At 42.6% G+C, this 23,511-nt stretch overlaps 1 protein-coding gene across 5 annotated transcripts in view; it reads left to right on the plus strand.

Moving 5' to 3' along the window:
* The window catches only part of PTPN14 (protein tyrosine phosphatase non-receptor type 14), a 206,031-nt gene that overhangs the window by 172,360 nt on the left and 10,160 nt on the right, over positions 1-23,511 (plus strand). For all 5 annotated transcript variants that reach the window (XM_063672223.1, XM_054452233.2, XM_063672224.1 and 2 more), the window contains exons 14-18: positions 4,403-4,546; positions 6,063-6,281; positions 9,661-9,789; positions 12,783-13,017; positions 17,729-17,892. In XM_063672223.1, the coding sequence (XP_063528293.1) occupies positions 4,403-4,546; positions 6,063-6,281; positions 9,661-9,789; positions 12,783-13,017; positions 17,729-17,892 (891 nt within the window). The remainder of the gene's footprint in view (positions 1-4,402; positions 4,547-6,062; positions 6,282-9,660; positions 9,790-12,782; positions 13,018-17,728; positions 17,893-23,511) is intronic.

Genomic DNA, 23,511 nt, shown 5'->3' on the forward strand with positions numbered 1-23,511 from the left:
GAACCAGCCAGACATGACGGCAGGAGCATGTAGTCCTGGCTAATCAGGAGGCTGAGGTGGGAGGATCGCTTGAGCCCAGGAATTCAAGGCTTTAGTGACCTATGATTTTGCCACTGCACTCCAGCCTGGATGACAGGACTAAACCTCATTGCTTTAAAAAAATATATTGTACAATCTGGGGAGACAGTTAAGTTGTCAGAACAGGACTATGCAGACGCATGTAGAACAACGAAGCGAATCTGCTCTTACTAATGAGAAAATGTTTGGATTATAGCTACTTTAAAAAATCTCGGCTGGGCGCTGTGGCTCACGCCTGTAATCCCAGCACTTTGGGAGGCCGAGGTGGGCAGATCACAAGGTCAGGAGTTCAAGACCAGCCTGACCAACATGGTGAAACCCCATCTCTACTAAAAATACAAAAATTAGCTGGGTGTGGTGGCGTGCACCTGTAATCCCAGTTACTCAGGAGGGAGGCAGGAGAATCACTTGAACCCACGAGGCGGAGGTTGCTGTGAGCTGAGATGGCGCCACTGCACTCCAGCCTGGATGACAGAACAAGACCCCGTCTCAGAAAAACAAAAAAAATCTCCATTGCTGCTTGCCATGAACATTTTCACTCCTTTTTTTAAAAAAAACCTATTAACTAGAACTAATCAAAGCCAGATTGACTTCTCTTCATTCACCATGGCTGCACCATAAGGTAGCCAAGCCTAATTTTAGGAACTCCGAAACAGTAGTAACTTAAAATTTGCTTTGATGGATTCCATTAGGCCACCTTCATTTCCAGGTCTTCCTAACCCATCACTGGGATTCAACCTGAAAAGAACAATCAAGGCCCAAGGATTTAAGGAAGCCAAGTTCCTGGGGTCAGAAATTGAATCTGTAGCAACCTTGTTACTTTTGGAAAACCTTAAGAACATTCTCAACCTCACAGTTCTGGCCAGCCCCACTAGAGTAGTGCTAAGAGATTTTTATACAGGCATGACTTTTTGCAAACCTAGAAGGAAATTGTGCAAGGTGTATCTTTGCCTCTAGCAAAGAAAACCTTTGGCTTGGAATGGAAGAAATGTGTGGGTGGGTGCTGTTGGGAGAGAGCTTTCCCAGCATGGAAGAAAGCAATTTATTGGTAGAAAATTATTTTTCAATACTTCTTCCAGACCACTTAAAAGCAACATTAGCATCAAGAACCTATCAGTCTAAGCATTTAATTTAGCTATTTCCCCTGCCAACTTGATACTTAATGATGTCCACATGGTCCCATAACCTCATTTTGGTTGTATTCATCCTCTTCTCTTGTTACTCGTATTAAACAAATAGCCTGTACTCAAAATCTTGGCACGGGTCTCCTCCTTAGAGCTCCTTGCATTATCACAAAGGAACAAGGAGATTTTCACTATTGTTTTTTCTCCAGATGCTTTTCCATTCCATTCATGTGGGTAATAATGACTAGCAAATTTTAGCCATTAACCTTTAGTTCAAGAAAATAATTACCCCATTTCTACTTCATTTTCCCTGTTGATTTTTTTTTTTTCCCCAAATCTGCTACACTCAGGAGCTCAAGGACACCGGCAGAACTTAGAGGTGGATTAGGAGCTTCTTCATGAGCCAGGAGGCCAGGCAAGGTGGTGACAATGCCAGTGGCTTTGAGCCCAAGATGAGTCTCCATCTGTTTTGTTTTTAATGCAAAAACTCACCCCGTAGCCTAAGCAGCATCCCCACAGGTCAGATACTTCTCTGCTCTCCTCACTATGGGCAGTTTTTGCCAGCTCGATGGGAATTCATGAGAGGTGATGGCCATTCTAAGGGCCCTCTTGATCAGAACACAATGAGAAACTTTTAGCAAAAGAAAACTCAGGGGCTGGCGGGGTGTGCAGGTATGGTGAGAATTTGCCCTCTGGGCAGCTCTCCTGGAGCTGCTTGTCTATTTGATGGATGGTTCAGCCGCTTTTGTAGTTCCTCATTCTGGCTCCTACTGCTTCCTTGAAGATACTTCCCTGCTTGTAGTCCCCTAGCCAGAAGTTGATGCACTGAGAAGAAAAGGCCCTTGATCACAGATCAGAGCTTGTGAATTATTATTATTATTTTTTATCTCTGGTAACAAGCTGATAGGGTGAGTGAGAAGGATCAAAGAGACATACTTTGATTTATCACTGAGTAATAATCCTTTCCCAAGAAAGACAAGTTAATTACTTTTTCTCTTAGACCCAGTTAGGGTCGCCTTACAGTGCAGGTAGAAAGAAAGCAGGACTGCTGAGAGGAGCTCAGGACCCATTTTCCAGAACTATTGCCTTCTCAAAACTTTGGAGAGCAGTGAAAATAGATTCCCAAGTGAAAGAGGTGACAGAAATAAAAAAAAAAAAAAGAAAAACTCTTTCTCCCCAAAACTAGCAGCAAGCAAACACAGACCTAAAAATTTTAATCCAGAATCTTCCCCCGGGGGTTCCCGAGAATTGCGAGACCAGGGCCATTTGTAAGAATATTATATCTTTTGGTGGTAAGTCCTTGGGTACTGTAAACCCAGAAAATCTGAGACAGGTCTCAGTTAATGTGGAAAGTTTATTCTGCCAAGGTTGAGGGTACACACCTGTGACACAGCCTCAGGAGGTCCTGATGACATGTGCCCAAGGTGGTCAGGGCATGGCTTGGTTTTATACATTTTAGGGAGACGTGAGACATCAGTCAATATTGGTTCTGTCTGGAAAGGCAGGACAACTTGAAGCAAAGGCAGGAAGACTTGAAGTAGGGAGGGGGCTTCCATGTCACAGGTAGGTGAGAGGCAAATGGTTGCATTCTTTTGTTTCTGATTAGCCTCTCCAAAGGAGGCAATCAGATATGCATTTATCTCAGTGAGCAGAGGGGTGACTTTGAATAGAATGGGAGGCAGGTTTGCCCAAGCAGTTCCCAGCTTGACTTTTCCTTTTAGCTTAGTGATTTGGGGCCCAAGGTATTTTCCTTTCACAGTGCTTTTCTCACTTTCTCCCAGTAACCTCCTCTGAGATACTCCTTTGGTTTGTCTGATGAGTCGGCTGCCACCAGGACAGGCATCCTGTTGTCAGTGTCACTCACACAGGCTTCATTCTGATTGTAGGTGACATTGTAGAGACACATGGAAGGGCGTCATGCAGTCCTCCCACCCGCAATTAGAATAATTCATAACCCTGTGGGATGGCTCCGTCAAGACCTCTTCCTGGGGAGTGAATTTATACATCATAGAATAAGGAAAAAAGTCTCTCAAGGCTTGAAAAGAAACCAAGGATTCAATGGCTCTTCATCTGTGTCAGTCAAATGAATCTGCAAATTGGTTGCCCTTCAGTGTGAATCAAAATCCTAAACCCTGCAAAACTCATCTGCTTCTATGAGGAATGCCTGTGTTCTTCCCTTAACTTCAAAGACACACTTAGTTTTAGGAAAGGCCCTTCGTGGCTTGCTTGAAGTGAGCATAAAGAGATCTTTTTCATACTCGGTCAGTTTCAAGGACCTGAGGAAGCACAGCAGGAGGCTAAAAACCAGCCCTGCCCAATCCAATTTCAATTTAGAGGTGAGGGCAGAGAGGATGGAAATCAAAAAGCCACAAACCAGGACCAGGTGTAAACATCAAAACCTTTCCTTAAGTGGTCTGCTCAGTGCCGGAGTCCATGTTCCCCCATAGCTCAGTGGCATGCAGTGATGTCCCACCATCTGTGTTGGGAGGCACAGTCTCTGTTATTGTGGGCCCTCTGGGTGAAGCCTGAAGGGTAATGCCTGTGGATCATCTTAGATGACCCCAGCCAGGCTTTGGTGTTAGTGGGTTTGCTAAACCACATCAGCTCTCAATTCTGGGGATGACACCACCCTTAGGTATTCCAAGGACCAGAGATTAATTATAGAATTAACGTCCTCAGCATTAGCCCATCAGGACGGAAACTTAGGAAGATTTTTCTCTACAGTTTATCTGTGTGGATCTCTCAATCAACAACAAACTGTTTTACAAGTTTTGCTCCATTCCATCTGTGCAGAAGGTCTGTCACTGTGATTGGATTAGATGATTCATATAACCCTGTTTCTCTTTTCCTTGCCTGTCATCCTTGTCTTTCTAAAGTGTATCGCATGTACCCTATTTTGTTTTTGTTTTGTTTTGTTTTGTTTTGCCCTATGGCAGGGTGTATTTGTAGGGAGTCTTTTTTCTTATTTATTGGTCTATCTAGGTAAGGAGTTAATTAAGAATAAAAGCTCAGGAGTCCTGTAGGAACTGGCTTCCAGGGGCCCAGTGGGAATAGTGGGAAGGCTGTGTTTGAATTTGCCCTACTGATGGTGATTGTCTGCATTCCTTGGCTGGGGAGTTACAGATTTGAGGAGATTAAAACACATTCCAACATTCTACTAGTATTATAAACAATGAGCACATGCCTTTTCTTGCCGCAAGAATCTAGAGAAGCAGAAGATGGCAGGCCTGGAGGCACAGAAGAGGCCGCTGATGTTGGCAGCGTTGAACGGGCTCTCGGTGGCTCGAGTCTCAGGGCGGGAAGAGAATCGAGTTGATGCCAGCCGGGTTCCCATGGACGAGAGGGTAAGTGGCAGGCTTGTCAAATGTGATTCCTTCTCTGTAGTCTTGGGATCCCAAAACACCCTCCTTGCCCGAATATGCCAGCACTGAGATTTGTGTGATGCATTCTTTCTTCAATCTGAGATTAGGAAGATCAGGTATAACTGTGTTGCATTAAATCAGTCCCTTCCAGCATCTCATGTTTCTCCATTCTGGTCTTCCTGCTTTGTCCGGTTGGCGGATCATTGGTTGACTAAAACCAGCAGCCCCTAACATGCTGTAGGACTTGGTCAAGTCACTCAATTTCTTTGGGCCCGCTTCCTGTTTTGTAAAATGCACAAGTTAAACACTTGCGGTAGCTCTGAATTTCTATGATTTTTGTGAGCAATTGCCGCTTCTTAGGAAGTGATTATTTTATCCAAGCATTTATTTTTATTTTTTATTTTTTTAAACTTTTATTTTAGTTTTGGGGGCACATGTGAAGGTTTATTACATAGGTAAGCACATGTCACAGGGGTTTGTTGTACGTATTATTTCATCACCCAGGTATTAAGCCCAGTACCCCATGGTTATCCTTTCTGTTCTTCTCCCTCCTTCCACCCTCCACCCTCAAGTAGGCCCCAGTGTCTGTTGTTTCCTTCTTTGTGTTCATAAATTCTTATCATTTAGCTCCCACTTATAAGTGAGAACATACAGTATTTGGTTTTCTGTTTCTGCATTAGTTTGCTAAGGATAATAGCCTCCAGCTCCATCCATGTTTCCCTCAAAAGACATGACCTCGTATCCAAGCATTTATAGAGTTCTTTAAAAATGCTGTCCCCTTGTATGACCATAAAATGAGGCTGATTTATAATTGTCTGGATAATGCATTGTGAGAACATGGGTTTTGAAAAGCAGAAAGCAGCTGCATAGTAGTGTTTCAGAAGTGAAGAAAGGTGTATCCTTAGTTCCCGAAGTTGCTGTCAGAAGGTTAAGAAGCAGGTTGTATAAATGTAATAGAGTACTAATAACACCAGGGTGTTTGATTTCTGCTAGTATGTATCCAGAATTAGAATGTTTTTAAAGCCAGAAGGGACTTCAGAGGAATCATTTAACCCAATTAATACCATGTTATTGTAATTAGTAGTTTGGCCAGGGAGGAGGAAAAAAGAGAGATTTAATCCTCAGAGCTATAGAACTGTGGACCAGTATCATCTTAAAAAGCAGCTATATAGGTGGAGAAAAGGATGTTTGGATAATTAAGAGTCTCTTTATCGTTAGGACTTTAAACAGAGTTGTTAATAGCAAAAATACTGATTTTTGTATTTCAGCTCTTGCTAGTTCTTGCAGATTTGTTCTACTTATAATATGAGTAAGAAGGAAAATGGTTATTAGACAAGGGAAAATATCAATATGGTTGATAATGAGACAAACCAAATATTGATTGTACAACTTGAAATCTCTTATCAACACAATCGCTAAATATTTAAAGAAATTTGATTGTTTCATTGAGTTTTTGGATCAGATAATTTAGAGAGCTGAAGATCAATTTCTGTTGCAGTTCAGAACCCTGAAGAAGAAACTAGAAGAGGGAATGGTGTTCACAGAATATGAGCAAATTCCAAAGAAAAAGGCGAATGGCATTTTCAGCACAGCAGCTCTGCCAGAAAATGCCGAGCGCAGCCGAATCCGTGAAGTTGTCCCCTATGAGGAGAATCGAGTAGAGCTGATACCAACCAAAGAAAATAACACAGGATACATTAACGCCTCCCACATCAAGGTAAGAAGGCAAGCCTGTTAGAAGGTTTGTTAAAGATGGCTGGGTTAAAGGTAAAAATGCGGGGAGAAGAAAATGTGTGGGCTGCAACTGTACCTTTTGGCTTGTCCCCAGACCCTCAGGGATTGTTTTTGAACTCCTGTGCTTTTCTTAGTCAAGTGGAAGGGCATGTCTATCACTGCAGAGAGAAGGAAGTCTAGCAGCCTCAGGAAGAAACTCAGGTCAGCGATTTCTGAAGCTTGCTCATTACAGAGGCTTTAACTTTTCCTTCTCTCTGTGGGCTGTAACTCTCTCTATACTCACAGGAAAAACTGAAGATTATCCTTTTCAGTTTGTAATTAGCAGGTGCTGGAGACTTTGGAAGTTACAGGTATTGCATTACTGACATTAAAGTGTTATGTTCAATAACAATAGAAACCATTGTTTCTCCCTTATAATACTGCAGGTTATGCATTTTATAAAAGCGCAAGTCCTATTATTGCATGGTATTTAGAAGAGTGGAGTAATTTTCACCTACACTATAAAAGTGTGGTTAATATTGAATCTTGAAAGATTTGCCACATTAGTCAATTAATTTGTGTTACTAAATTTTTGTTATTATTTCAAATACTTCAAACCTTTATATGTCAGTATTACACAGTTTAGCACTTCTGCAGTTAAAAACTTTGACTTATGGATACATGTGTACCTGTAGTTAAATGTTTCTTAAATAGCTTACCTTCCTCAGAGTCCCCGTTAACAGAGGATACTTATTTAGAATGTCACCATTTGCTCTGAACTCTGAAGTGGGAGATTTGTTCATCTATTAATGTTAAAGCCAGTGTTATAGGTGTTGTTAAATAACACAAGTTTCAATTAATAGTCCACTGTGATCAATAGCCTTAGAAACCTGTTTTCGGCCTTATCTAGAATTATTTGCTTTCCTCATTGGACTTCTCAACTGTAGCAGAATTATTAACAGGTTTTTTTTAAGCCTGTAAAAGGCTAGTTAGATATCTAGCTTGTGTATCAATTATAACTAGTTTTGATACAGAATGGGAAAAGTATAGTATGTTTGGGTATATACTATTTTTATTAATATACACAGATAACCATAGTTTTTAATAATTAGAAAGTACTGTCAAAAGAAATATAAAAGAGTTACTATCATAGGTCATATTACTAATTTTAACTTGGATTTTTGAGAGTGAGAAGTAAAAAATGAACTCTAGGAAACTCTTAAATAAACTGTCAGTGGTGGGTTTCATGGGCTTAGTTTATATTATGAAACAATGACCAAAGTAATGTATTCCAACAAAGATGCACATCACACAGCTGCTTCTTGATAGAGTGTCTATGAAAATCTTACATAGAAATATTATATTATCTTCTTCTTTTGGCCAGATCTCTTCCACTATTTTCCATCTGCTCTCTGAAAAAAGCTGTCACTTTGTATAAACTGTGCCCATCAGGCATTGTTAACCGAGAAGCATTCCCTTCGTTGGTATTCTCTGTGGCCCGCATTTCATGCTGTGGATCCGGGTTAGACATGGGTGCATTTAATAGACCCATGGAGCTTGCAAGAACTTGTCCCTGTGTTTTGGAATAGAGAAGTATATTTTGCCAATGTTTTCCCCCCTGGGTTCCAAGCAGCCGTTAACACAGAACAGAGATTTATTTGCTCCAGAGGTGGAATCACATCTGTGAAATCTACCTCAGCAGCACTGCCTGTTGTGTTTTTAATGCAGTTTTTAATACCCTCCTGTCAATACTTGGAATATACTGAAAGGCCCCAGGCAGCAGCAGCATTCTCTGGAAGTATTTATGTTTCCTATACATTGGGTGCCAGAGAAGCTAATGTTTAAAATCACAATTCCACGGATAAACCAAACTCCTAGCCAGCAAATATATGAATGTTATCTCCCACCAGTATTTGGAAAATGGATTTTTCTTGCCAGCTTTGACCTAAACATGTCTTGTGTAATGAGACAATAACTTACATGGTTTTTGTTTGAACCAAGTTAGCATACAGCTTTATCAAATAAATGAGGGGAAAAAGTTTCAAACAATGATTACTTCATTGCTTTTTGAACTCTCCAGAGATCTGCATTGTATAGATGTAGAAGGGACCTGACTTTGCAATATCAAGGCACACACCTGGAAGAGAGAACAGAAAGAATTCCTCCAAAGGCCACCGTTTCACCTTGACAGCATGACCTTTAACACTTTGGGTACAACTTCTTATTTATGGTTCTCTGCAGCTAGTATTTATAGCTGTAGAATTATCTTCCCCTGATCACCCTGAGCTGCAGGGGTAATAATTTTATTATGCAAAGTCATGTCATGACTGTAGTTCAGTTGGATGCCGTGGTACTACCATGGTGAAGTTATTGATAAAATATATGCTGTTGACAAGAGCATTCATAGCATCTCTGCCGTGCATGGCACCACAGAGCAGCAGTGACAGCAGAGGTTGATGATACACTTCATCTCAGATCCACAGGAGAAAGATAATGCTCCAAAAGGGATGTTGTTTCATGGTCGTTTTTTGTTGTTGTTGGTTTTTGTTGTTTAATTGGATGCCATGAAGCACTGCTTTTCAAACTGGATTACAACACAGTAGTAGAATGTGAAATCAGTTTAGTGGTCATGACCGTGTGTGTGTGTGTGTGTGTGTGTGTGTGTGTGGTTCCATGAAATAGACTAGAAAAAACAATGGAAAGTGTCAGAGTACACTGCACATAGTAAGCATTAACTATTATTTCTGTAACAAGTAAATCCTAAGTTATACATGTTCATATATATGCATATATACATGTGTGTATGTGTATGGTTTTTAATAGGCACTAGTTTGCATATACTGTGAGTTGCAAACAAAGATCAGGTAAAGGCCAAGCCTGGTGACTCAGGCCTGTAATCCCAGCACTTTGGGGGGCTGAGATGGGCGGATCACTTGAAGTCAAGAGTTCAAAACCAGCCTGGCAACATGGTGAAACCCCGTCTCTACAAAAATACAAAAATTAGCCGGGCATGATGGTGAGTACCTGTAATCCCAGCTCTTTGGGAGTCTAAGACAGGAGAATTGCTTGAACCCAGGAGGTGGAGGTTGCAGTGAGCCAAGATTGTGCCACTGCACTCCCGCCTGGGCAACAGAGCAAGACTCAGTCTCAAAAATCAGGATTAGGTAAATATTTTAATAGGCCTGAGTGACAAAAAGTATTTTCATGTGAGAATGTGTCACTACACTAGCCTCTGTAGTCTCAGGGTTTTTGTTAATTGAACTAATTCATTTGGCCCCAAAAATATATCCAAGGTTTTAAGGTGGATACAGATGGACAGGTGTTCAGCAGGTAATGTTGTCCGGACTTGGGGTTTATTTACCGATACTTTTCTTGGTTTTTAGGTGGTGGTTGGCGGAGCAGAATGGCACTACATAGCCACCCAGGGGCCCCTGCCACACACGTGCCATGACTTCTGGCAGATGGTGTGGGAGCAGGGAGTGAATGTGATTGCCATGGTCACTGCAGAGGAGGTAAGGGGAATGGCCTACTCCACGTCCTTTTCCCCAGGGGAAAGGGTGGCCGGAAGATGGGCTTTGTGCTGTCAGCTTTGCTACCCTGTGCTTCTTCGTGCAGTGCTGTTTCTCTGCAAATGCTTTTCTCTTTGGTATACATCTATTTTCTTACTTCCAGATAGATAATTTTTTCCCCTGGAGATAATCGATTGTTGTAGCTTTTCCTCCAGCTTTTAACTCTTTTCCTTGGATTGTAATGCACTAAACTGAAAATAAAACAACAGAAAACCAAAAATGATAGACTTTAGTTCAACCCGCTGACTTTCTGTGCCAAATGAAAACAGTGATCTTTCCACTGGAATTTGGGAGTCTCAGGCTGCTCTGGGCAAATCGACATAGATGCCCAACCCCTGGCACCCAGCTCCACATGCCACCATGCTTATCAGCTGAAAAAGAGACCAGAAGCTGTTGTTCCTGGAGAGGCCTCTGTTCTTTGGGGGAAGAAAAAATATCTTTTTCTTCTTTTGCCAAGCCAAACATAGTTTTTCTGCTGTAACTAGAGAACTCTATGTGATTTATAAAAAACCAGCCTACACTGCCAGTCAGTCCAGTCGGTGTTCAGCTTGCTGTCTTTGCGGGGAGAAGTGTTGTGTTTCTTCTCCTGTCACATTCTCAAAATTTCTTTAACCACCTTCTTTTATTTCTTTCATTAAATTCCAGTTTATGTTTTGAAATCATTCAAGGGACTAGTTTCATGTGTGTTTACCAATATCCATGGTATTGCAGTGGCCTTTCCTAGCTATGTTAAAGGCGTCAGGAACAAAGAAAATTGGGGAGGAAGAAGTCATATTTTCCTTCATTGACTGTTTTGAGCATTTGCTTTTCAGCACAGTCCATTAGAAGAAAATAATGAAAGGGACATCAGGCTCTTTAAAGCCAGTTGTACTTCCCTGGGCTGACCTGTTTGACCTTCCCACAAAGAGAATGAATCCTCCTTAAAGCTTCTAGAATAGATTTATCACCTTATCAGATCACACCATTGCAAGGCATTCATTCACCTAAATACAACGTACCATCTATGCTAACTTCAGGAGTACATGGTAAACCAGACAGGCACCATCCCTGTCCCCATAGAGCTTATGTCCTAGTGGGAGTGACATTCAAAAGTGAACAAATAAAATCAGTGCAGGTAGCAGTAAGTGCCGTGGCAGAAATGGAAAACTACAGCCCAGAGTGGGTCTGGGTGAGTACAGGGTCCTCCTGCCTCATCCCTCCTCCTCTTTGTGTGGGTTTCAGCTGCAAAACTGTCATTCACACTAGGGGACTCCTACTAAAGGGTGGCTTCATGATGTGCAACCCTGAGCTCCAGGCTCTGTATCATGTTGCACACTTGCTGGAAGGCTGGAAGTAAAAACCTTATTAATAGGAGCATAAATTCAAGGGAGAAAACTTTTAAAAATGGAAAAAGGGTTAAGAAAGAGAGTAACTGGGGGCTACTTTAGATCAGGGGGGTGGCCAAGGACCCTCTGGGAAGTGGCATTGGAGGTGAGACCGGAGTGACAAGGGGCCAGCCTTACCAAGACAAAGTAGCATCTAGTAATCTGTGGGACAGCCGGGGACTTACAGTCTTTTAAAATCCATAACTGATTTAGACACTCAGCAGAAATGTAAATTTGAGGTAAATCTGCTTTCACAGGATTGGTAAATAAAAGAGGAAGGTAAGCTTCCAACTTAAGGAGACTCAATTAAACCAAATGAAGCCAGGCAAGGTAATTTATATATTCCACAAAGATGTGTTGCTTTACAAGAGGAACTCTAATGTTCCTCTAAACAGCCATCAGAGTTCCCAGAGCCCGTCACCACTGCAGTTCTATGTGTTCAGTGCTCCTTCTCTCTCACCACCTACTCCTTGCCCTGAATCTCCTCAGCTACCACCTCCTCCACACTCCTCCCCTTCTCCAGGGATTTTAAAACTGTGCAAAGCTGAAACATAGACCTTGTGTAAATGGTTGACAGTACATATTCTCAGAAAAGTTTATAAAATCAAGGGAGAAAGAATGGTGATGTAACCAGCTGTTCTCAGTTCTAGTTGTAGATTGAACTAAAACGCATTGGTCAGGCTGAAACAAATGTGAGATCGACACTAGATAAAGACAGCGTCAGTAGTCAGTGGGCTGTAACAGAAAGAGCTCTGCGCTGCACATCCGAAAGGAGTAGCGTGACCTACGGCAATTGCTGGAACCCCTTCCCGCCTTGTTTAAAACCTTTGAATGACTTCCCGTGCCCATGGGGTGAAATCCAAACTTTCCATCATGGACTGTGAGGCCTTTCCAGTCTCCTCTCCGACCGCCTGCCCCCTCACATGTCACACTCCAGCCACCCCAAAGACCTTCGTTTCTTTATTTTTATTTTTATTTTTTGAGATGGAATCTCCCTCTGTCGCCCAGGCTGGGGTGCAATGGCGCGATCTCGGGTCACTGCAAGCTCCACCTCCCGGGTTCACGCCATTCTCCTGCCTCAGCCTCCCCAGCAGCTGGGACTGCAGGTGCCCGCCACCGCGCCTGGCTAATTTTTTGTATTTTTAGTAGAGATGGGGTTTCACCGTGTTAGCCAGGATGGTCTCAATCTCCTGACCTTGTGATCCGCGCGCCTCGGCCTCCCAAAGTGCTGGGATTACAGGCATGAGCCACCACGCCCGGCCGACCTTTGTTTCTTGAATGCACCAAGCTTGTTCCTGCTTCTAGACTTTGCACTTGCACTTCTCTCTAACATTCTACTGCACCTCGGTTGTGAATCTTTTAAATTTTCCATTGATGTAACTGTCACTGTAAATTGTGTTATTGGTCTTAACTAGCCATGTATAGGATCTACCCTGTGGTAGACACTGCAGAGTGCTACTGAACTAGCGATTTAGAAGCTATTTGCATTTTCTTCTGTCTTCATATTTTAGGATTAAAAAGATGAGAGCTTCCCTTGACCTATTTCCAATTTTGCTTTTATATGTGATTTAGGAGGGTGGACGAACCAAAAGCCACCGATACTGGCCCAAACTGGGTTCCAAGCACAGCTCAGCCACCTATGGCAAGTTCAAGGTCACCACGAAGTTTCGAACGGATTCTGTTTGCTATGCAACCACGGGCTTGAAGGTCAAGCACCTTTTGTCTGGGCAAGAAAGGACAGTGTGGCATTTGCAATATACTGACTGGCCAGATCACGGTTGTCCAGAGGATGTCCAAGGATTTTTATGTAAGTGTTTTTCTTCCCAGTCTGCTGCCTGACTGACTTTTATGATCTGTGTCAATAATCCATCCGTTGGAGATGAAATGGAAAAAGAGGATGCTTTCTCTTAAGTGGCAAAAGTATTATAATATTGAAATATATATTCCTTTCTTATTATGTAGAACAGAGTATAATAATACATGTCACTTATTCTGTTTACCTTTCATGCACGTAAGCTAAGACTATGATCAACATTTTGGCTCTACCTTGATTCAGACCTTTAGCTACTCATTTAATCAGTAACTATTCTGACACATGTTACAACAAGGATGAACCTTGAGGAATGATGCTGAGTGGAAATCATCCAGTCACAAAAGGACAAAAACTGTGTGATTCCACTTATATGAGGTTCCTAGAATAGGCAAGGTCAGAGACAGAAAGTAGGTAAGAGGTTACCAGGGGCTGGGGCAAAGGGGGATTGGGAAATTACAAATTTTTTTTGAGGCGGAGTCTCACTCTGTCACCCAGGCTGGAGTGCAGTGGCAGAATCTCAGCTCACTGCAACCTCCGCCTCTCAAGTTCAAGCAATTCTCCTGCCTCAGCCTCCCGAGTAGCTGGGACTATAGGCACAGCCACCATGTCTAGCTAATTTTTGTATTTTTAGTAGAGATGAGGTTTCACCATGTTCGCCAGGCTAGTCTTGAACTCCTGGCCTCAAGTGATCTGCCCGCATCAGCCTCCCAAATTGCAGGGATTACAAGTGTGAGCCACTGTGCCCAGGCAGGAATTACCATTTGATGGGTGCAACATTTCTGTTTGGGACAGGGAAAAAGCACTGGACATGGATGATGGTGATGGTTGCACAACTATGAATATGCTTAATGCCACTGAACTGTGTACTTAAAAATGGTTAAACTGGTAAATTTTATGTTGTGTCCACTTTAGCACATTTTAAAAAAAAGGAGAAATAAAATTTAAAAATAGGCCAGGTGTGGTGGCTCACACCTGTAATCCCAGCACTTTGGGAGGCCGAGGTGGGCAGATCACCCGAGGTGAGGAGTTTGAGACCAGCATGGCCAACATGGTGAAACCCCATCTCTACTAAAAATACAAAATTAGCCAGGTGTGGTGGCACATGTCTGTAATCCCAGCTACTGGGGAGGCTGAGGCAGGAAAATTGCTTGAACCTGGGAGGCGGAGGTTGCAGTGAACCGAGATTGCATCATTGCACTCCAGTCTGGGCTACAAGAGCAAAACTCCATCTCAAAAATAAATAAATAAATATAAATGAATAACATTAAAAAAATTTTTTACATGAAGGTTTGCATCTCACAAGCCCTATATTTCTCTACAGTTGTACATCTCAGTACTTTCTCATATTTTTATGAAGACACTAAGAAGTATTGAAACCCTCTTGTAGTTTTTGAAACTATTTTTAGAATGTGGTTATATTAGAAACTAATTCACCAGATTATGTGCAGTATTTTTATTTGAAAGGCCCCAAATTGGACATGTACCCACTACATGCCAGGCACTGGATCGGGCTCTGAGAATGCAGAGATGACACTGAGTTCATTCAGTCTTCGCTTTCGAGGTACACAGAGCCTAATGGGAAAGACAGGCCAGTCATCATCGTCCAAAGATGAGATCTGATACCCTCCTCTGCTTTTCAGCGGTGGCTGCAGCTCTCTCCCTCTTGCTTTCCACATGCTCGCCTAACTGTCCTGTGCTTGTCAGGAAACCCCATTCTTTACTCATCCACCTGGAAGGGAGCCCCAGATGCTCCCTGTAGCCTTGTGCCTGCTCTGTTGTTGACTCTCCAGCTAGTGGAAGACCTGTGACCGCCATGGAGGGACCATGATCCAGATGTTGGATAATGTCAAAACCTTGATTTTATTTTGGTATTCATTTAGAATGGGAGAAAAGGGGAATGACAGAGGGAAAGAACAGGTTCTCAAGACCTAAAAATACTGATTTACAAGTTCCAATAAATATTCCAATGTGTACTTATCCAGCAATACAAGCATTTCATTTCCTGAAAGTGACGATGGTACTTGAGGGGTTTGGCACTGAAAGCAGAGAGTAGAAGGATGATTGGAATCAGAGAATCTAGAGTAAGATCCAGAGAGGACTTGTGATTTGCCTGAAGTCAAATGGCTTGTTATCTGTAGCTTGAAATAAGGGCAGTGACCTTTGCAGAATGTCCCTTCTTCCTAACAGTGCTCATTGTATTTCTTTCAGCTGATCACGTGCTAATTGACTTATTAAAATTTTCTCCAAGAAGCAGAAAAGGGAAATAATATAAATAGATCAGTTCGTTGATTGGCTAACAGCTCTGATGAAAGAGTGAGCTTATAAGGCACTTTAAAGTATAGTCTTTTAAATCAGAACCAGTTAAGGAAAGCCTGTCTAAATTACCGAAAAATACATAGTTTTTTTTTTTTTTTTTTTGAGACAGAGTCTCACTCTGTCACCCAGGCTGGAGTGCAGTGGTGCAATCTCGGCTCACTGCAAGCTCCGCCTCCCGGGTTCACACCATTATCCTGCCTCAGCCTCTCTGAGTAGCTGGGACTACAGGCACCCACCACCACGCCTGGCTAATTTTTTGTATTTTTAGTAGAGACGGGGTCTCGATCTCCTGACCTCGTGATCCACCCGCCTCTGCCTCCCAAAGTGCTGGGATTACAAGCGTGAGCCACCACGCCCGGCCAATACATAGTATTTTTAAAGAATGTAAATGTATGTATTATGCTTTTAGGAAAGTCCATACACGTATTCTGTGCAGGGCATTAGCATTGTTGAATCTGTTTCTCCTAGGTTTTAAAATATTTTTGCCCATGTTTAAATTAGATTACGTGGATGCAGAGTACCTGAGCCAAATTGTTTACTGCCCTCCAGAAGTCTTTATTGAGTTACAGCACAAGGAACTTTATTAATATGACTGATAGAGGAAACATCCTTTGAATCCACCTTCTCTTCATTACATGAAAAGCTCTATTTGAAAGTGGCATCTACTGTATTACCCAACATTTCTTTTATTTTTCTCCTTAAATTTAGCTCAAGTAAAGCTTTGTCTTTTGTATGTAAATATTGCCTTTGGTCAGATAGAATACTCAGTTGCCTAATGTCTTTTCCCCCTCCCAGAAAAATTGTAAAGAAGATTCCACACACAATATCTAGCTTGTATTGGTACCTAATAGTAACTACTCCCTCTATTCATCTCACGGCGTCTCCTTTTCTTTTTCTTTTTTTAATTGAGATGGAGTTTTGCTCTTGTTGCCCAGGCTTGGGTGCAATGGCGGGATCTTGGCTCACTGCAACCTCCGCCTCCTGGTTTTAAGCAATTCTCCTGTCTCAGCCTCCTGAGTAGCTGGAATTACTAGCTGGGATTACAGGCTCATGCCACCATGTCCGACTGATTTTTGTATTTTTAATAGAGACAGGGTTTCATCATCTTGGTCAGGCTGGTCTTGAACTCCTGACCTCAGGTGATCCGCCCGCCTCAGCCTCCTAAAGTGCTGGGATTACAGGCATGAGCCACCGCGCCCAGCCCTTCTTTCTTTTTTGTTTTGTCCTATCTCATTGTACGTTATTACTACTAGTAGTGCTGCTATGACTAGTACTAATAACTACTACTAGTCATCATCATAGCAGTAGTAGTAGTGATAATAATAGTTTGGTTTTTTGGTAAACCACTTCAGATTATTTTATAATTAGATAAGTTTATAAAGGAAAGTATGGATTATTTATATATGTCTGTAAACAGGTGCTTTGAAATTATTTGAATGGTTCAAACCTACTTATTTCTCTTCTACAATGTAAACATTTCCCCTATAGTCTGGTTTACACTTTCGCTTTAGGATGAGGTTCACTGAGTATCAAGAACCTTTAAACCTGTTTCTGTCCTGAGCTACTACAAAATCTAAATTATTAATTAAATTTTGGGGGTTTTTGGAGTATCTGAGGATTATATTTCTATACTTTTCTCTTTTGTCATGGTTGTGAAAAAAGTCATTAAGGCTTGGAATCCTGTGATTTTTCTTTTGTGCCCAATTGGAGTCATGAACATACCCCTCCCTGCACAGCCCTGCTGAGCCAAGCAGATGCTAGAAGGCATGGGGCGGGTATCATGACCCCCTCCACCTCACACACATGTTGCCTCTAGAAAGGGGGTTCATCTTGGGCTACTCACATAGCCCCGTGGAATCCATGCTGAAACGCAGACTCCCCAAAGTCTACTTTAAAATCCGAAAATGAAGTCAAGCCTCAGTTGACATTCAGTCATCAGTGAGGGGAAGGAAGAAGGGGCAGATGGATGATCTCTCCCCACCAGAAATTGGCTCTGACAGGCGGGCGTTTCAAGGGGACTTAGCAGTTGTTCTGATCCCAGTCTGTTAATAGCAGGAATTGCTGTAAGTAATGTCTAGAATCATCTGCTTGAGGGACTTAGGGATTTGCAGAGAGGAAAACAGAATTTAATTTTTAAAAAAGAACTATTTAATTTAAAGAACAAATTCTCCCATGAACTAATTGACTCCCAGCTGGTCCTTTCTGGATCCAGGACTGTACATTGGGTACCAGCCAAATAATTAGTGTCTTGTAAGAACTATAAATTATTGTCACTTAAAAAAACACATACACACACATTCACCATCAGTTCTCGTCTGCTCCCCGCTCCCCAACTTACATGCGAAGCCATGGAGGACTTTGGTGACAGAATTTGCATTTTGTCCTGCAGCCTACTTGGAGGAGATCCAGTCGGTCCGTCGCCATACCAACAGCATGCTGGAAGGCACCAAGAACCGGCACCCGCCCATCGTGGTCCACTGTAGTGCTGGGGTGGGAAGGACCGGCGTGCTCATTCTTTCTGAGCTGATGATCTACTGCTTGGAGCATAACGAAGTGAGTCATTCTGGGCTTCTCTCCGGATACTCCACCTTGGGAACAAGTCTACACCCTGGCCAAACCTTTGCCTGTGCCCTTGCATTTTCAGTGGTTAATTTCCTCTCTCCCGACCAGAGTTTTCCAGGCTCCTGGTTCCTAGTTTGACTCTGACATTTACAGCCCTCCTTATCTTTTTGCCCTCCCACTGCTCTGTGTAGATACCCAGATAAAAGAGGAGAAATGAGGGTATGCAATAGAAAACACTTAGAAAATGTGATCTTAGGCGGCATCTACTTCCAGAAGTCTTTGGCATTTTGTAGATAGCCTGGTTTTATTGTGGGTAATTTTCCATGGTGAGTTATTTGACCCCATATAGTTTCGATGCATCTTGCATTTCTAGGATGTGTTCTGGCCTAAATCCTAAGTGAAAATGTGTCTACTTGGAAAATGTTTTTCATTCTTCAGAGTGAGGTTTGGGAGGTTGTTTGCTTGTCTAGTCTGGTTGTTGCATGGTGTAGCGGAGCAGAGTAGATACTTTGAGCATGCAAACATCCCCGTCTTTGCATCGGCAGGTCACCCTACCCCTTCTCCCTGCAGAAGTGGGGTGCTGCTGAGCCTGTGCACACAAGGTGCATGGCATTCCTTTGCTGCTATAGGATTAGGGAGTTACACTGAGAGACTTTCGATTTTGTGTAGGTGAGACAAACAGCAGTCAAAAGCTAAGGAATAGCTCTACCTTCTAACTACGTGGGACACTAGAAGTTTTAAGGGGCTTTTGCCTGCCATATCAGCCAAGTAGAGGAGCCATGAACATGTCACTCTTCCTGTTTCACAGAATAGGAAACTGAGGCCCAGAAATAATTACATGATTTGTCTAGCGCCATGTGGCTCTTATGCAGTGGTACTGAAGCCAGAAGCAAGGTCTTCTGTGTCTGGGTCCAGAGTTATTTCCTGTCTTCACTCTGCCTCCAAACGCTGAATAAGATTTGGTTCTTACTCAGTTTTCAAATTATATGGCTTGAAAAATTAAAGGAAACTTGTGGTTTGGTAGTTTTTAAATTACAGAATGATTTGTTGCAACTCTGTGGAGGAATTTATATGATAATATACCTATTTATTCAATAGCATGAATCGTTTGAAAATGAGATTAAATATTGCTACATGAAGTTTGCCATATTGAATCATCCAGGAAAACAACAAATGCTAAGCTTAGACATTAAACTCTCTGCCTATGAAAAGATAATTTTGAGACTCTTCTAGTCTGTCCATGGGAATGAATGTTTGTGCTGCTAAAAATTGGAAAAGGGGCAATCCCAACTGTAGCCTAATGTTAGAAAAACATAAAACAAAGCTTGAGCGAAATGCTCATCATGGAATCAGTTGAGACTACATAACAGAAATGTCATTGCTCTATGAGTTTTTACCACTTTGCCCCATATAGGATTTTTTTATTGTTTGCCTCTCTGTTCCTGTCACTACTAGAGGTCTCTAGAAATCTCTAGAACAATGAGTAATCTGCCACTGAGTCTCAATCCATCCATTGCTAGGAAGACAAAATAAGATGAGGTAGAATCAGTGTGTGCATGGCTTGAGGGCCTCATCATCACCTTCCCCACCTAATCATCCTTTCCTTCCCTTTATATCACTTTTGTCACCAAATTCCTCCCTTGTTTTCTTTTCTTTTTTTTCTTTTTTTTTGAGACAGGGTTTTGCTATGTTGCCTAGGCTGGTCTCAAACTCCTAGGCTCAAGTAGTCCTTCCACCTCGGTCTCCCGAGTTGATGGGATTACAGGCGTAAGCCTGGCCACTCCACTTCTTTCCCCATTCCCTGTGCTCCGCTCCCCACTTCCCCTTTTCAACTCAAGAAGCCATTCTGTCTTGTGTGACATGAAAGACTATTCTGTTCTGAGCTCTTTGGAGACCCATCAAAGGCTGAGCCTCAGTGAGGCAATGACATGGGGGCTCACTGAACACCAGATGTTATTGGTCTGGCAGAACACAGACAAGGCATATCAAATCCGGAACAGTTTGGAGTGAGGGATTTGGCCAGTGTGGCCTCCTGTGGACTTGGTGAAGGCTCAGGGTGGTTAAATGCTCTATGGTGTATCCAAACATAGCGGATTTCCTCAGTGCCCAACTGCATGCCAGAACATTCTTTGCTAGGACGTGGTCAACCCAAAAAGAACTTCTGTTCCCATTGATATTCAAAGATAGCAAGATGACTCATATTTTTCACTTCTCTTCCCCTAGCACAAATATAGCCAGTCTTATCTGTCCTATTTCCCATGGTTGCTATTGGTAGATGGTTAGGGGGGAAAAAATGCTCTCCTTTTGTTCTGGTACTGTTTCAGGCCTGGCTAGTAAGATCCAAACCCCTATTTCGGGAGAAGAGTAGACCATGTTTAGTTTATTTTGTGTTTCAAGCAAGGATTTTAACAAATATATATTAAATTGTGGGTCCCATTTTTCTCCTGTCCAAATTCCCTTGCCTTCTTTCCACAGCTTCTGGATTTAGCATACTTTATATTTTAGTCTGTAATTCATGCAGTTTTAATTCTGTCAATGAAATGGCCTTTCTTTTTCCTGGACTTGTCCCTCTCAGTCTCATTCTAAACACAGAAAAGTAGAGCGGAACCAATGAAACGCAGACACTTACAATGAGGTTGGTAGCTGTGCAGTGGGGAGTGGGGGCAGCTGTCCCAGGCTGCTCTGGGAAGCTCCCTGTGGCCCAGTGCTTTTGGTCACTGAGTGTTAGCTGAGACTTTTTAAGGTGCATAGAGTTTTTCAGAAAGCACTCGTTTTATGGTCTGCAGGACACTCAGTCCCCTGGATGTAGCTGTCTGTTACAGCTACAGCTAATTACAAAAGGTTAGGATCTCAGTAGCCAAAGGGCAGATATCTTGATCTTGCTGCTTTTTTGAATAAGTTATACCTCCTTCATAAAGTGAGGAGGAGAAAATGTCTTCTAGACAAGATTGATTAAGTGTCAACTGCTTTGTACTTCCTTGGCTTGGGGGCAGTTAAGAGCAGAGCCTGTGGGAGTGAATGAATCTTTAAGCCAGCTGGGACCCTTTCATTGAAGACCAGGAGAACTTTCTTTGTCATGTCCCCAGACTTGTCCATATCAGACAATATACTGTCATTTAGGCTCAGTCCTACAGGTAATTGAGATGGGGATGATGGTAGAGGAGGAGGAGGATGTGGTGGTGGAGGAGGTGGTGATGGTGACAACATTGAAAATAATATCGTAACAGCTAACTTGTGTCTAGTGTTTACCATGTATACTCACTATTCTAAGAGCCTGATAGTATTAACACAAGTAGCCTTTGCAGTGACACTGTGAGCTAAGTCCTGTTAGTACCTGTATTAGTCCATTCTCACACTGCTATAAAGAACTACCTGAGGACTGGGTAATTTATGAAGAAAAGAGGTTTAGTTGACTCGTGATTCTGCGGGCTGTACAGGAAGCATGGCTGGAAGGCCTCAGGAAACTTACAATCATGGTGGAAGGATAAGGGGAATTAAGCACGTCTTCACATGGCAGCAGGAGAGAGAGAGCAAAGGGGGAAGTGCAACATACTTTTAAACAACCAGATCTCATGAGAATTCACTGTCACAAGAACAGCAAGAGGGAAATCTGCCCCCATGTTCCAATCACCTCCCACCAGGTCCGTCCCCCCACACTGGGGATTACCATTCAACATGAGATTTGGGTGGAGACACAGAGCCAAGACCATATCAGTATCCTCACATAAGAGAAACTGAGTCATAGGTAAATGAAGTAATGTGCCCACTTCCCACAGCCAAGAAGTGGTAGAGCTGAGATTCAGCAGATGAAGCCTTACTCAGAACCTGTGCTCTGAACACCAGTGTGATCCTGCCTCCTGGCTAAAACCTTTGGTGGGTAGGGGAGAAGAACAGCCTTATTCTCTCTGTTCTTTTATCTTCAGTGCCACAGAGTAATACTCATCAAACATGAAATTAAGTTCATTATTAGGTGGCTCTAGGTCACATCTCATGATACTGGTCACTTTGCAATATAATTTAGGCAGAGACCTACTTGTTACCATCAGAAGCTCATAACCTAGGCTCTGTATTTTGATTCATAGTTCGAAGATTCACATGCCTTTTTTTTCTTTTCTTATTAGGCAGGGACTTGACTTTGTCCCTTTGCACCACTGTGATTGCACCACTGCACTCTAGCCCAGGCAACATCACAAGTTTGTGGTGTGCATTCCTTAGTTGGTGTTGAACAAGAGTGACTGATGGCACATGTCATGTCATAACTATACATGGTTTTGAAATAGCTGAAATTATTTTTTAAGGTTCAAAGGTTAGAAAGTCAGGCATACAGCTGAGTTTTTATTATTTTCTTTTAAACACTTGCTTAGCCCTTGAAAACTTCTGGGTGCCATCATTTGCCCTGGGTTAAGAGCTCCCAGAGCAGAGTGAATGTGCTGAGGCCACCATGGCTTCCACAGCTCAGGGGTGCTCCAGCCATATGTGTCCTGGCTAGTCCAGGAGGATGGACGTGGTGAAGGTGAGGGGAGAGGACACTATGACAGCCTCTGGTCTGCTCAAGTACCCATGACACTATATTAATTTCCTTTCATTAATGATAGTATATATCATTGTATATATTCTCAAAGAATTCACACATAGGCAATCTCATTTAATACTCAAAATGTTCTCATTTAAGACTCAAGGCTAGGCACAGTGGCTCATGCCCATAATGCTAAGACTTTTAGAGGCCAAGGCTGGAGGATTGCTTGAGCTCAGGAGTTTGAGACCAGCCTGGGCAACAGAGTGACACCTCGTCTCTACACAAAATTTTAAAAGTTAGCCGGGTGTGGTGTTGTGTGTCTATAGTTCTAGCTACTCAGGAGGCTGAAGTGGGAGGATTGCTTGAGCCTAGGAGGTCAATGTTGTAATGAGTTATGATCGCACCACTGTACTCTAGCCTGGGCGACAGAACAAGACCCTGTCTCAAAAAAGGTGTTCTCGGCCAGGCACGGTGGCTCACGCTTATAATCCCAGCACTTTGGGAGGCCGAGGCGGGTGGATCACGAGGTCAGGAGTTCGAGACCAGCCTGACCAACATGCTGAAACCCTGTCTCTACTGAAAATACAAAAAAAAAAAAAAATTAGCCGGGCATGGTGGTGCGTGCCTGTAATCCCAGCTACTCAGGAGGCTGAGGCAGGAGAATTGCTAGAACCTGGGAGGCGGAGGTTACAGTGAGCAGAGATTGAGCCACTGCACTCCAGCCTGGGAGACAGAAGGAGACTCCGTCTCAAAAAAAAAAAAAAAAAAAAAGTGTTCTCAGTTAAAGGCTTTTACTCCAAGTAGGACTGGTGTTCAGAGATGGTGCTTTGACATTTTAAAGGTTCACACTTAAATTATCTCACTTGATGATGACCACAGTCCTGTGAGATTATAATTGCATTAATAACATTTATTAATGTTAATAAAGGAATAATGAGGCCAGGTGCAGTGGCTCATGCCTGTAATCCCAGGACTTTGGGAGGCCAAAGTGGGCGGATCACCAGAGGTCAGGAGTTCGAGACCACCCTGGCCAACAGGATGAAACCCTGTCTCTACTAAAAATACAAAAAATTAGCCGGGCGTGATGGTGCGCA

The sequence above is a fragment of the Pongo pygmaeus genome, chromosome 1, assembly GCF_028885625.2.
Source record: "Pongo pygmaeus isolate AG05252 chromosome 1, NHGRI_mPonPyg2-v2.0_pri, whole genome shotgun sequence".
Taxonomy (NCBI): domain Eukaryota; kingdom Metazoa; phylum Chordata; class Mammalia; order Primates; family Hominidae; genus Pongo; species Pongo pygmaeus.